The following is a 14,536-nucleotide window of genomic DNA, read 5'->3' as shown; positions in this document are numbered from 1 at the left end:
GGCTCGAACCGCCACAGGCACATTCGAAAACGCTCTGAAGGCCTGTCGGTACACGTATTAGGCATATAGGTGCCCGTACTGTGAACGGAAATACTGGGTGAATGCGTGCATAATTAAGGAATACATACTGTGTCCCGTGGCAATAGCCCCTTTCCAGGCTTATGCTTCACTGCAATACTTTTGCGTATGCTTCACCAAGTAACATTTCTGTACGGAGGCGAAGTTGACTTTCGGAAACCGGTATTATGCAACGCACCTTGCTCTCCAAGCTTCTGAGCCAATCGCGAGGACCACAACGGCGGAATCCGTGCCATTGCTGACAGTAGCGAATTCTTTCAATAAAAAACACGGCACCCAACGGCAAGAAGCTTCATAGCAAATGCCGAAGCAGCTAGGCCTAGCGTTGCCGCAGTGGTGGTTACGGCTGCCAGCGGATCTGCGTGCGAGAGCGCCGGTTCGAGGCGGCGAGGTAATCAAAATGGCAGCGGTGGTGGCTTTGATTAATGCCGTTTCGCACCTGCTGTCACGGCAAAACTTCCGGAAAATCGGACGGTAAAGAGTTCTTGCGTCCGAAATTTCAGACGCTCTGATACATAAGGGGTACGTGGTGGTGCCGGCATGGCCGTCCAAATTATCGGGAATCCGGAAAGTCGGTCGTTGACAGCACATTGTCAAGTCCTCCAGCCAACGACAGGGTGTCAAAGACGATTCATTACGATTCCTGTCTGTTACTCACGCCAGCATTACCGCGACTTTCAACCTTTTCAATAAAATTACAGCTAATTTTCCCTGATAGAGGCACAAATTCCCTGAGTTCCCCTGAGTTTTTCCAGACTACTCAATATCCCTGAGAATTCCCGGTTTTCCCGGTTTTCCCGGTTGGTAGACACCCTGAATACAGGATTCCATAATTCAAATAAAGGCAGATGGCGCAAGCTGACTAATCGCAGGCCTTCCTGCCTCGATTCAAGGGCCGTACTATCGATTGAAGACGTCAGTTCCTGTGCGCGCTGGCGATTGGCTAATCCAGTGGAAGTGGATGTGGCGAAACAAATGACGCACCTCTCATCTGCGCTATTTTCACGTCGCAAAGTTCCTGGCTGCATTGCGCTTTACGTTACGTCATGCTTTAAGGAAAGTATGCCTGAGTTGATCGATCGAGCCCCAGTTGTGAACTGATCGATCGGAAATGCGAGCTCGGATGCTGTATGCTTTGTTGATAACTTCCGAGCTTACATTCTTGACCGTCGTAACCTCCAGCGCAACGTCTCCCTGAAGCGATGGAAATGCCATCAATGCATTCCGAAACTATGCAAAGTGAAAATAGCACTGATGGAAAAGGTATCACCATACCTTCCTTCATTTCTGCATCACCCAGTCAACGAGTTTTCGCACACTGCTGTCACGTGTTGCAGATGACACAAGAAGCCGCGGGTCTTACTTGAGCACGAGGTAGCCGGAGTCCATGTCGAGCACGATGGGCTCGATGCGCCGGTGGTCCGAGTAGTGATACCGCTTGGGCAGCCTTTCCTTGGCATAGGCCAGCAAGTGGCTGTCGCGACAGCGCAACGCCTCCACGAGCGGCGCAACGTCTTCGGGCTGCTTGGGCCGCAGCCGGGCGGTCGGACCCACCAGCGAGTACACCGAGCCCGGGTCGATGAAGTGCTCCAGCGCTATGACCTGGTCGCAGCTGGTGCTCGCCATTCCTGCACAGGGCGATCGCGTGCATCGCTATAGCTGTTGTGGAGCCAAACTTTTCTCTAGAGGGCAGTCATTCGCACAGGCAAAAGCCGGATAGGGGGAGAGAATGCTACCCGGTTTGCTACACTGCGGTATGGGAAGGGAACAAAGTGGCGGATAGAGGGAGAGGAGGAAAACGGAGAACACCTATAGTGTGCGTTCACACAGAGCTGCCCATCACGTATGCAAGCAATCACTGATATTACAATTCCAGTCACGGCAGGGAGATCATGAACCACAATTTCAATCCTTAATTACCGTAAGCCTTGACCAGACAAGCTTTCGTTGAATACTTGGCAATACTGTCGCTCTTTAACCGATGGAAGCGTTAAAACTACCAGTGCTCAGACAGCGAAATAGTCATTAGTTTATTATTACTGAGATAGAGAAAAAGATATAGGAATAATAAACATTTTTAACACCTAATTCGGTGCTTTTTGGCTCCAGGACGATAACTGAAATGCCGGTTTTCTGTGTAGTTAACTGCTGTAAATAAATTACTTAAATCATTTCCAGGTTTGAGTTCCTTTCAAACCGATTCCTCCCACTCTTTGAGTGACGTCTTGACAGGCTCAACGAAGGGTCACTAAATATATGTTTCTATTTAATTCTCTCTAGGTTCGACGGCCATGGTTCTAAAGTGGAAATATAATTTACAGGCTAGGAAGAAGCATTAACTAATGGCCAATCCATCTCAGTATCGTCTATTCAAGCAAAGATGGACCCTGGCTACCTGCGTGGCAGACGCACGAAACAACGAAAGCAATACAGCGTTTACATATTTTACTTTGTTGTAGCGCAGGTAGAACGACAGGGACACTGAAAAGCACACTAGACAGACAAACAGCGCTGTCTGTTTGTCTAATGTGCCTTTCTATGGTCCCTGTCGTTCTACCTGCGCTAAAACAAAGTAGAAGTTGCCACAACAACAAAGCCATGTATATACCCTCAGCGGTTACACAACTGACAGACAGCCGTCACTGCTGTCTGTCAAATGTGATGGTCAGTGGATGCTTTCAAGCTCATTTTCGAGGCTTTTTGTTCACTGCCCACCACATCACCGTCTTCTGATGCTGAAAATAAAATTTAACTCGGTATAGTCTAGGCGACAATCGACGCACGTTACTCTGTGTGCGCATTGCTAGCGTATTTTCTCTTTATGCTTTCCTCCTAATAAGAAACTTCCCTCTGCCTCTTTCTGGCGTTAAATCCCGTCCAATCAATCAATCATTAGTTTTCTATTTTTACAACTTTGGTCGAGTCATACTGCCTTTTAGGATATAGCATACCAGATGCGTGTTTGCTTAAAGGAGTGCTGACATGACATTTTCAACTTGTCAATTTTTTGCACCGTGTCAAGATTTAAACCTAGGCAGAAATCGTGGCAAGTGTCAGAGCACCCTAAATAATTTGCTACAGTACTTGTTTCTATGGCATCAGTTCCAGTACCAGATGGATACGTCATGACGTCACGATACAGCGGCCCATTCATTTACTGCATAATCACTACGGCTGCCACAAATCAGTGCAGCCCCTACAGTTCCCCACACCCGGCCCCTTCCTCCTCCAGAAAAAAAAAGGGAAGAAGAAGCGTTTATTTTTACAAGCAACTTCGTAATACCTAGCTGATTTTCCTTTGTCGTGACGTCACAATACTGTCTATGAGGTCCGGCATTGTGAAAGCCATTTTTTAAGTATCAAATCAATATGTGTCACCTAAGTGTTTCTTAACCTTCACATTTGCTAAGTGTCATCTTTTTACGTGCGAGAAACGCGTGGAAGATTATCTACGAATATATATAGCTTCAAAAACCTCGCTGCCTTTCCTTTTTCTGCATGGTCCTGTATCAGCGATATCTATACTTGCCATGGTCGGAGACGACAAGCAGGTTGACGCATCCGAGTAGGCGCCTCTCCTGCAGGCCGGCCACCAGCCTGTCGAGCATGATCTCGACCAGCTCGAGCGCCTCGTCCACGCCGGCCGAGTGGGGGCCGTGGGTGTGACCCGCGCTGTCCGGCTCGTTCACGTACAGCGTCAGCAGCGACGGACGCCGCTCGGCCGGAAGGTCGAGCCACGCGAGCAGCACTTCCACGCGCGTCTGCCACGGTATCATCCTGCGGCGAACGTTCAACGGGTCCGCGAAACGGCGCTGACCATCAACCCCATCCAAAAAATATAATGGACCGTCTATGGTTACGCCATGTAGACGTCTTGTAGGCCTTTTCCCTTTCCTATATGGTCTTGCCGTTATGAATACAGGTTATCTGTGGACAAAACTGATTAAACATTCGTTTATTTGATTCCACACACTTCAGAAAGAGTTGTTCGCAGCGGGTCGATAGAGTTTATTCAACGAAAACTGCGAGTCTATATAAGTACAAAAGAAATCTAAAAGGGATCCACGCAACAACTTCATAAAATTGAAGACAATTGTCACGTTTCCCATATAGGGTTTAAATGCGTGTTTGCGAAGGTAGCTCGCGGCTGCTGGCATGTGCATAAATGGCCACCGTGAATGGCGCAGGGCGTTTGCATTCTCGGAGGTCATGACACTGAGTACGACGCGTGAGTTTTTTGCTCCCTTACTTGCGTAAACCAAGACATATAATTATCTGTCTTTTATAGCCACCACATTAATATTTTCTTTGTATGTTAAACATGTAATAACTTGAACCGGACAAGGTGTCAGGCGAGTTTCTTAAAAATACTATTCAGAGAGAAATCGGGCACCACCGTGTAGACGAGTTTCTTAAAGGGGCTGCGACACCATTTGAATGCTGAGGTGCGAAAGCTCCGACTGGTCTCGAACGTGTCTCGGCCTACATCATAGTCATGACCCCACAATTAAGCTTTCTTAGAATTTAAGTCTTCATGAAAGGAAAAATTGCCATACATTCGTATGCAACACGAAGCTACAAATGAAACCAACACGGGTTTCTCAGACACAAATCTTCGTAGTTGAAGAAAGATTCGTCCTGGCCCGGGATTCGAATCCGGGACCAACGTCCTTCCGGGGCGGCCGCTCTACCACCTGAGATAACCTGCAGAACGCAGCGCGAGGGCGCATTAATCAACAAATTCGCCATATTCACTGCCACAAGGACAGTGAATATGGCGAATCAGTTCAGCGGAATTCCGCAAGGTGGAGGAAGAACTAGGGCGAATTTTTCTTCAACTACGAAGCTTTGTTTCTGAGAAACCCGTCTGCATGGGTTTCCGTTGTAGCTTCGTGCTACATACGGGTGGATGTCAATTCTTCCTTTCATGAACCTTCGTCCACCATACGGAATTCCGCAGAACTAACTTGCCGAATTTGTGTTCATGGTAAGCGTTGGTGATCTAATGATACACTTTTAATTTACGATTGCTCAGTCATTATAAAAGGTAAACAAACAAACGTACAACTGAAAACGATTGAATGTTTTATTCAGAAGGCTTCAGGTATATCACAGAACGCGAGGTACATGTAAGCCTCACTTCTCGTGTCACCTGACAGTATTGCCACCGCCAAAAACGCGTGATGTATGAGGATTACGCTGCAGCCGGGCTCCCCTCTCGCGCTTTCCTCTGGACACGCTGCGCCATCTAGAGCAGCCGCCGCGAAGTCAGCGCGTGGCGCGTGTCTGAACGTATATTGAGACAAGATTGCATGGAGGAAGGAAAAATACAGGAGGGTGCATTACGTCACGAAGCCAGCCTTGGCAAGCTAACGTTCCGTGAAACCTCAGTGGCGGCCCAACACGTGACCTCTTTCGTCGAGATCACGGAGCAAGAATCTAGGTTTGCTCCGCAAGAATCTAGGTTCCCAGTAGCCATGCCAGTAGTTTTTATACGGTGCGCGCTTGTTCGGCGGCCCTCCAGTGGCTCTGCTTGCAAAGCGGGAACACTAAAACCAACCGCGCACTTTGACGTGCGATCACGTGTTGGGCCACGACTTGCCCAGCAGATTTCTACTTCAATCGCGTCGCGGTATGTTCCCTCCTGTTTTTTTCCTTCCTCCATGCGGGATTGTTTGAATATATATACAACGTGGGTTTGACGCCACCAGCACCAAGTAAATATCAAAGGGTATTCTTTTGTCACTGAAGAGAGGCACATGCCGAGCGGCCTACACCCAGTGTCACATATCCGGCGACTTAGGCTGGAGAGGCTAGATACAGACAAACATATCTACCGCAAACTGGGTGACGTTCTCAAAGAATGCTAATCGCACATTAGACATGTCCGCCGGTTGGTTCCCAGCCCCGTGCCCTCGGCACAGTAGCCCAATTAGACCATCCCAGTTGTCAAGGAAAAATGTTAGATACGGAAGACAGACGAACATGCCGCAAACTGGGTGAACTTCCTAAAGAATGCTATATGATAGCAATAATAAAGAAATTACTCCCTTTGCCACGGATAGAAAGTGTCAACTGGGAAAGTAATAATTTTGTTGCCCAGATTGTTCTTGCAAGCAAAAAAGTGGTGTGCTGCCCCACTTCCTTATAATGGACATTTAAAGCGTTGACTCAAGTGGCGACGTTCTGCGATAAACGATGCTTCGCTGCATGGTCGTATCGAGGCCGCCTCTGGACAATGAACGTCGTGTCTGTCCTTCGCATCTGCTAATCTAAGCTGACCAATTAAAACTAGATGAGTGACATGACATGGCTCACTCGTTGTACTTGAAGAATTCGCTGGGCCGCGCGCCCATGATGTCCACGTCCGATCCTGGCCAGAAGAACGTGGAGGCGCGCTTCCCTTGTTTCTCCGCTGTCAGCCATATCTGCGTCAGATTTCACAAGCTCACTGAGTGAGGCTCCGGCATACAAAATCTAGTAGCACACAAGCAGACGCATGATGATTTGTTCAAATACTGCTCTGCATGGATTTGTGTTTATGATCACAATAAATTCCTGCACAGTACTTTTGACTGAAGCGTATATGACACAGATCAAATGTGTGAGTGTGTGGAAAACCGCGTATAGACGTGATGAAATGCCAAATCTACCGAAATATTTTCTTCCGATCAACCAAAATACACGATCAGTGGGTGAACACGCATTATGCGCGGCTTCCATCGCTGGTTTGATCACGAACCACCTTACTTACTCACAACGGTGAACGGGCCATCACGAGGAAATTTGTCAGTGTGTTGTTGTATATAGCCTTTTCTTTGATATTCATCTCAGAAAGGCTTGCACTATTTGGGGTTTATCTTTTCCCCAAACAATAGCCATCTACCCTTTGTTAGCGCTGCGCGCCGGTCGGAACGGCATGCACGCGTATACTTTCACGTCACGAACGGCATGGGCCTATCAGCGTGAGATAACGTCCTTGACAGGAAAGTTGCGAATTCATGGTGTTAAAGAAAGTAAGTACACGCAATATGGACGACGAATATTGCTCAGCGACAAGCCCCAAGGTATGAAGATTCTACGCCTTACAGTCCGCAGTGCACCTCACGATACCCATGCTACGACATCTCCACGCAGCGCTAACAACTATACAAGACATGTAAATAAAAGAAGGCGCCTCCAACGGAATTGAAACTGGATCTTTCCTTCTGCAAAGTGGCACTCCAACCCAATGCCCCACCAGGAGTTGCGTGCGGCGCGACAGGCAAGAACAGCAATGTTTCACGAGGCATTCGTTGCGGCGCGCGGTATACGGCGCACGAGACTGTCGTGAACAAGCACCCTGAATGAATGCCGGCAACACGAAATGCAATGCCTTGCCTCACGCCTGCGCTATGTGTCACATCTTCAGCTGAGTTGCTTGCGTCAAAAGGAAGGAGTGAAAAGGGGGAAACACGAAACAGGCAAACACCAAACAATCTGCTTAAAGCACATGCACAGTAGTTTTTGTCCCTAACAATAACGACTACAACAAAAGACGACAACCAACCAACGTGCTTCCCGAAAGGTGCTGAAGGCGGGACAATTGATTCGACCGACGGGCTAAGTTGCAATACAGAGCTATCTTTGGACGAAGGTGCATTCATACTTTACATTGGCCCACCACGCGCAGGATGGCGTGTCGCGTGCTAGGCAGTGGTGCATCGTTGTTAAGTGATCATAAAGATGACGACAGCATGACTGGAACTCCAAAGACGGCGAGTCTGTTCACACGTTGCGTTCCTAGAAATCAGTCCTCGATGGGGACGGGTGGCTTTCTTTTCTGGCGACTTTCTTCCACCAGGGAAACATATGGTGGTAATAAACACGATGACAGCTGCGGCAAATGCCACAAAATTCACTGAAGTGCCCATAACAGCTATATCTGTATTAAGAGGGGAAGAAATACTTGAACTTTATGCGGCACGTATGTGCGATAAACGCATAGTGGCCTCCTGCAGACAAGAGGCACGTACACAAACATGACCTCCTATACCCGGCAGCACGCTCGTGAACTCTGAGGCAATGTCAAACGCTGGAATCACGGTCTCGTGGTCCAGACGTTTTACCACAACGCATGGCTTCACAGGTAACTCGTTCGGATATCTCGGCGAGGTATCGCCATCTACTTTTGTACAAGTCTGACCAGTATGTGTTTGTTGTACTAGTTTGCTTAAGCGCAACATAGGCCAACACAAAGACGACGACGACACAGTTGGAAGTGGCGCAATACCAACAGAAATCATTATCATCATTAGCAGCAGCGTCTGGTCGCTTCTGGCTTAACAGTTACCGTCAGACACTCTTTGGGACCATTCCACAAGCATAGGTGCGCTACTCACAGGTTCTGCTTCCCACCACCGCGAGTTGTAGGACTCGATGTTTCCGACCCTGAAGAGCGTCTTGAACTCGGGATCATACATCTTGTTGTCCACGATGCCATGAGATTCAGGCCACAGACCCTGCAAGCCAACCAGACATAGTGGCATTCTGTACACTAGAAGCACGTACATAAACACGGCCTCCGATACCCGGCAACGCGCTCGTGAACTCTGAGGCAACATCAAATGCTGGAATCCCTGTAGGCAACGCTATAAACATCGAGCACGCCACCTTTAACAGGATTCCGTTCTTTTGGATGCACAGGCGCCTGTGCATCCAATGTGCCTTCTCTCGTACTCGTGTTTTCCTGCGCTCAACAACTTTTAGTCTAAGCAGCGACCCCGCTCAGAAGTCCATGGGCTACAATAAAGCGAGGGAAATAGGCTTGAAAACTGTCGTGTATACATACTGCATATACTTTATATATCCAAAATATATTCAAGCGGACTCGAAGCCACGTCACATGGGCTCCTCAAAAACAGCCCCCAAACGCTTTAGCGAGTTGCGCGCCACGAATGCACTGGGTATGTGCCACTCATCAACGAACCTCTCGCCAACTTGAGTTGCTCAGTACGTGGCACTGAGGGAACAATTCCCAGCTTTCGCAGGCACAGGCGCGCCACGCTTCTCGTCTCAGAGGTCACGTGCGGACTTCTCGGCAGCGCCACTAGATGGCGCAGCGCGTCCAGAAAAAAGCGCGACAGAGGGGCCCGGTTGCCGCATGACGCGTTTCTAAGCGTTCACACGCACCGGCGTGCCACGCATTTCGGAGGCCACGCGCAGACTTCGCGGCGGCGGTGCTAGAGGGCGCCGAGCGTTATTACGGAGGCGCGAAATAGGAGTCCCGATGCAGTACACGCCTCATAACTCGTTGGGACGGTAGCAATACGTTGTGTTGCTATAGTGATTTGATGATAAACACATTACCATCGACAGTCATCCTGAGATGAGCTCTGGCGAACATTTTGCGTTTTTACAATGACAGCCTGTATTTAGCACGAGTTCTTCTTTATATTGAAATAAAAATAAACACAGGAAACAGGAACTTCTTCGCGAACGCCTGTATTTCCAGTAACGTCTAGAGACTTCTCATAAGTTTGACCCATCCTTTTTTGTGACCATTTTGTAAGAAAGACGTCCACAAAACAACGAAATCGCCCCAAGGGTGCCACAACCCGTCGTTATCCTCGTGCACAGAGTCGTATCTAGAGCAATGCAAAACAACCTCGAAGCGGGCGTCAATGTCCCGGCGTTACCGGGTGTCGCCTCGATGCTGTTACGAGGCATTAAGGGCGATATGGAGCGACAGAAGACCGGGCATCGTTTGGGAGAGCGCATCAAAACTGGTTACGTGGGAGAAGTGTTCGGTGTCCCGTATAATTAATTACGAGTTGAAAGAAAGAAAAAATCAACCCAGCGGCCGCTCCGGGTCTCCCTCGCTCAAGTCACGCACGTGTGGCAGTCGGCGCGGGCTATTATCGTCCGCTTTGTCTAATAACAGGTTCGACGACTGCGCGCTCGCCTAATTCATGCGCGAAAGACTAATAACCCGACACGCGGACCTACAAGCGCACCGCCCTACTTGGGCGCATCGCAGAGCCCGCGTTTCGCCATGGCCAAAGATCGAGTTGTTTGAGCCTCACGGACAACACTGATCGACGGAACCGGCATATATGCCGAGGAGGCGTAGCCGGCAGGGGGCATATTTATAGCCTCGGCTGTCGCCCCCTTCTAATGAACCGTGGCCGACCCTCCTCTACGTCGGTGTGCGCACGTACGATATCATATTTGACTGAACTACAACGCGGCGCAGGGCACTGAGGATATTAATATCAGTGTAGTCTGCCTATATGCGGCCAAATATGTGTTTTCAATCACGAAAGCTGCCGCGCTAGAACTTTGTTATAAAGAGACGGCCAATTAACTTGTGCTTTACATAGCCTTTGCCAATGTATACACTTACCATATCCACAGATCGAGCTGTTTTAGCGTTGAAGTTGAAAACGCTGATGTGCAACAAAAGGCGCATTCGCGTGTGTGGGCAGATCTATAAACGTCTATCTTCTTCTAATAAGATGTGATCTGCCCTTGTCTACTTAAGTGTCAACATAAGGCTTCACCCTTTATTGCACACGTAATTAATGCTGCGTCTCAATTGCAATTGGCAACGCTTCGCCACACCCTAAACATTGAGTTAACTTAGCGTTTTAGACAACGCAGATTAACAATGCCAGCACATTCAAGATGCGTATTTGTAAACAGACGGGGCGCTGCGACGATAGCTGCTCATAAAAATGAGTTCAAGTGCTCTCTACGCTTTTAATTTTTGCAGTCCGCTTAACCTTCTCGTAAACTTTACTATCTGCTGACTATATAAAGACTGCAGGTACACAGTCTTTAGACAAAGGTGGTTACCAAGTCTTCCTTCCAAGTAATTTTTTTGATCTATTGGGATCCGTAGACTAAAAGAGGCCGTTTGCAAAAAAAAAATTGTAGACAGTATACGCGACAAAAATTGTAAGGTCATAGATACTTAATGGCTTTGTCTAAATTTATTTTACGAGGAACTGACGCTTACAATTAGAAATAAGAGAAAAATATGCTGATTACCCGCTAATCTTCGGCAGAATAGCTCATAACTAAATCTTGATCCGAATTGGTCACATAGCCTTTCGGTAGGACTCTGTGGTTGTGCCAGCCTCATTGCACGCGCGGCTCGGCTGCTCGGTGGCTGCGTAGCCCCAGCGCACTCACTGTCACGATGGTGAAGTGGTTGGGGAACGTCTTGGTGGGGAACACCGGGCGCATGAAGGGCGCCTTGACGCCGCACTGGGAGAGCCGCTCGAGCGAAGGGTTCAGGCCGCGCGACAGGTAGTCGGGCCGAAAGCCATCCAACGAAATCAGGATCAGCGGCGGGTCGGTGAACCTGCGTCGCATGCGCCCGCATTGACGTCACTCGCTCTTGCGCGCAACGTCACAAGTGCTCAGGAGCAGTGCTGTAGGCCAGTCGCTGGGCATACGGGGGTATTCCATATAAGTTGCGCCAGCAAGCGAATACACCAAGTTTCGAAAAGGTCCCAAGAGTTCTGGCAGTCATCCTCCCGACACTTCGTCAAGCGGGTAGGATGTATTCACACGTGCCTCAAAACGACACGATCCGTCGGAAGAATTACGTTGAAAAAGGCCTGCTCGGACCGTTCGACGTTAGTAGAAATTTGTTCGAAGCGTGAGTACGTCGGGTGTGATGATGCAGTACTGTGCGACTCGATAATTCGTTGTCACGAGCGCACCTAAGGCTGATCAGTTTGTAACTTAGGCTTCGCTGCACTCGTGACTACGAATTCTCGATTCACATAGTAGTGCAGGCGTTGGCTCATGGGCTATGAGTTCACTAAGAATGACCATAAACATTTGTTTAATTATAGAGAAATTTGGCTTCAGTACACTACCTGAACATGGCTTTTTCAGCGCCAATAAAGTAAACAAAAAATTAACGTCCCAAACACAACTTCTGTGGCTTGTGAGAATTGTGACGAAACCGACTGCCACGTAGAATCACACTTAATCATGTAGGAAGGCCCTAGTGCGGCACACATCAAGCCCAATATCACCAGAAGTGTCCTTCCACAGTCTTCATAGCGTGCCTGCGTTTCCTTCTTTTAATACTTTTCTTACTCCGTAATATCAGTAACGCTTTCTTCTCCAAGCTTAGCGTTCATCAGAGTCTGAAGAATTCTCAATGATTGCCCCCTCTTACAGAGTTTCTTTGCTGAAAGCTCCCATCACAAGTTCCGCAGAAGGACGAAGTGCGCGATAAAGGGGAAGGGGTGAGCACTCGCAAGAGGTGGGAGGGGAGCGAGCTGCGTCTCCGGCGGAGTCGCCGCTGCACGTGGCGCGGTTGAGTGCCGCCGCGCGCGCCTTATCTCGCCGATAAAACTGCGAGCCTTCCTTCTTATAGATGTTTGGTAATTACAGCGGAGCTGTTTATGCGGACCCTACGCCGTCATTGTTGGAGTTCACTAAAACTATCATCGTGAGCAATGGCTCGAGCGTCGTCGTCTTCTCGCACAGCTGGCTCCGTTGCCGCTCGTCATTCCAGCGTAGTATTTAACTTCTCGTCTGTCGTCGTAATGGGGAGGCCGCGTTTAGGGGAGTATGAGGCATTGCTTAAGGGGGTATGAGCCATTCATTATCTTACGTGACGGACAGATTTAATTTTGAAGCACGCGGCTGTGATTGCGAAATATAAGCGCCATCATCTGCCTTCAACTCAAGAGCAAACAACGCAGGACTCAACGTCTCAAGACAAAGCACTGCAAGCGGAGGAGGCACACTGAGCAGTGCAGAAACAAGAGGCGACTACACAAGATCAAGGGGGTAGAAGAGAGAACACAATATGAATAAAAAGCAATGAGATGGTTTTCATTTCACGCCAGACCTTGCTCTGATTACTAGCGCGCAAGGAAAGGGTACAGCAACTTGCACGCAAAAAAAAAAAAAGCACGGCAAAACACAGACAGAAACCTCACGCGCAACAACAACAACAAAAAAAAGCGCTGGGAGAACAGAAAAAAAAAAAGAACAAAGAAAACAGGCACTCCTAAAGTATGCTCACCACACGAAGCATGCAAAAGCGAAAATGAGGTGAAAGAACGGTGAAACAAAAGATTTACAATACAGACTGCTTGCGAAGTTTGACTTGCACGGTGTAACACTCGGTGTAACTAACAGCTTCGCTGTTCGAGCATCTTCACGGTCTGGAAGGGGCGGTAATATTTTTTTTTTTTTTTTGCTCACGCAACCAAAGTTTCGTCTTTCGGGCAAAAATGCAATTTTCTCCCTACGTGCTTTTTGTCCTTTTGCCTCCTCTGCTGCTGCAATCTGTATATGGTCTCAACTAGAAACTGGTGTCATTCTGGAACTCCATTCTAGTTGGATGCGCCTGGCAATTTCACCGGCTACAATTACTAAATTGGCATATGTGCCATAACCAAATCTCAACATGGTTTCCGAAAAGGATATTCTACAGTAACACAACTAGTCAAGGTCATTCACACTTTTGCTTCTTCTATTGAAAACAACAACAAAATTCATTTAATTTTTCTGTATTTTAGTAAAGCTTTCGATAAAGTACCTCATTCCAAACTAATATTTAAAGGGCCCCTCACCAGGCCCCATAGCAAATTTTGGTTATACGTTGGAAGTTGTTACGTGTCCTCTAGGGAGCGTTCTGCCGCAAAAAAGAAATGTTAACGGCTCATTAATAGACGAGATATAAATATTTCAGCGCCACGAACCCATGATTTCAGCAGGCGGGCTCCACTGCTAAGCACGACGCTCTCTCCACTCGCCCGTCTAGCCTAAGCAAGCGAAATTCCTTCCCTGCGTTATTCCATACCGGACATCGAGGATCGCACGACGCATACGTCACAGGCCTCGCCTTCATTTTTTTTTTTTTTTTGCTTCTCGCTTTTTTTTTTCGGCGCTACGCACTTCCACCGACGGCGTCGCGCGCGAGCAGATGTCTCGTTCGCGCAGTGCACGATTTTGCGCGATGTGCACAAGGAAACGTAACTAGCGGTATAACTTAGTGCTACACAAATACTGAGGCAGAACAAGCAGAGCGTGATCACGCGCTGGAACACGGTAGAAAATGGCATAGTTTCGGCACCTGCGCACGTGACTGCACGACCGTGGGAACAAGCAGACGAAGCGCAAGTACATCTCTCTTGTTTCGGTGCGAAGCAAAACAAAAAACACGCAGACATTCCGCTTATGTGTTTTATTATTTCTCTAAACTTCAATTCGTCAATTCAAGCAACAGATCGCACACATAACATATGTCTTGAATAATTCTCGAAGTCATGTGTCACCACGAGCGATGTCACATTGAGGATACGATTACGTAGGCACAGGGGCACGATTACGTCACCGTCCGGCTTGGAGCGCGGCGGCCGCAAGTAAAGGGATACGGCGTTCGGATTGAAATTTCAGATCTTTCCACGGCGCGTAGCGACGTAATACTTTGCAGACACAG

At 48.3% G+C, this 14,536-nt stretch overlaps 1 protein-coding gene across 2 annotated transcripts in view; it reads right to left on the bottom strand.

Moving 5' to 3' along the window:
• Window positions 1–14,536, bottom strand: part of LOC126527011 (ectonucleotide pyrophosphatase/phosphodiesterase family member 3-like) — a 57,641-nt gene that overhangs the window by 22,477 nt on the left and 20,628 nt on the right. For both annotated transcript variants that reach the window (XM_055068519.2, XM_055068518.2), the window contains 5 exons: window positions 11,254–11,425; window positions 8,460–8,579; window positions 6,397–6,506; window positions 3,608–3,855; window positions 1,442–1,706 (listed from right to left, as the gene is read on the bottom strand). In XM_055068519.2, the coding sequence (XP_054924494.1) occupies window positions 1,442–1,706; window positions 3,608–3,855; window positions 6,397–6,506; window positions 8,460–8,579; window positions 11,254–11,425 (915 nt within the window). The remainder of the gene's footprint in view (window positions 1–1,441; window positions 1,707–3,607; window positions 3,856–6,396; window positions 6,507–8,459; window positions 8,580–11,253; window positions 11,426–14,536) is intronic.

Source organism: Dermacentor andersoni, chromosome 9, assembly GCF_023375885.2.
Source record: "Dermacentor andersoni chromosome 9, qqDerAnde1_hic_scaffold, whole genome shotgun sequence".
NCBI lineage: Eukaryota > Metazoa > Arthropoda > Arachnida > Ixodida > Ixodidae > Dermacentor > Dermacentor andersoni.
Note: the sequence above shows the minus strand (reverse complement) of the source record. Positions and strands in the feature narration are given on the sequence as shown.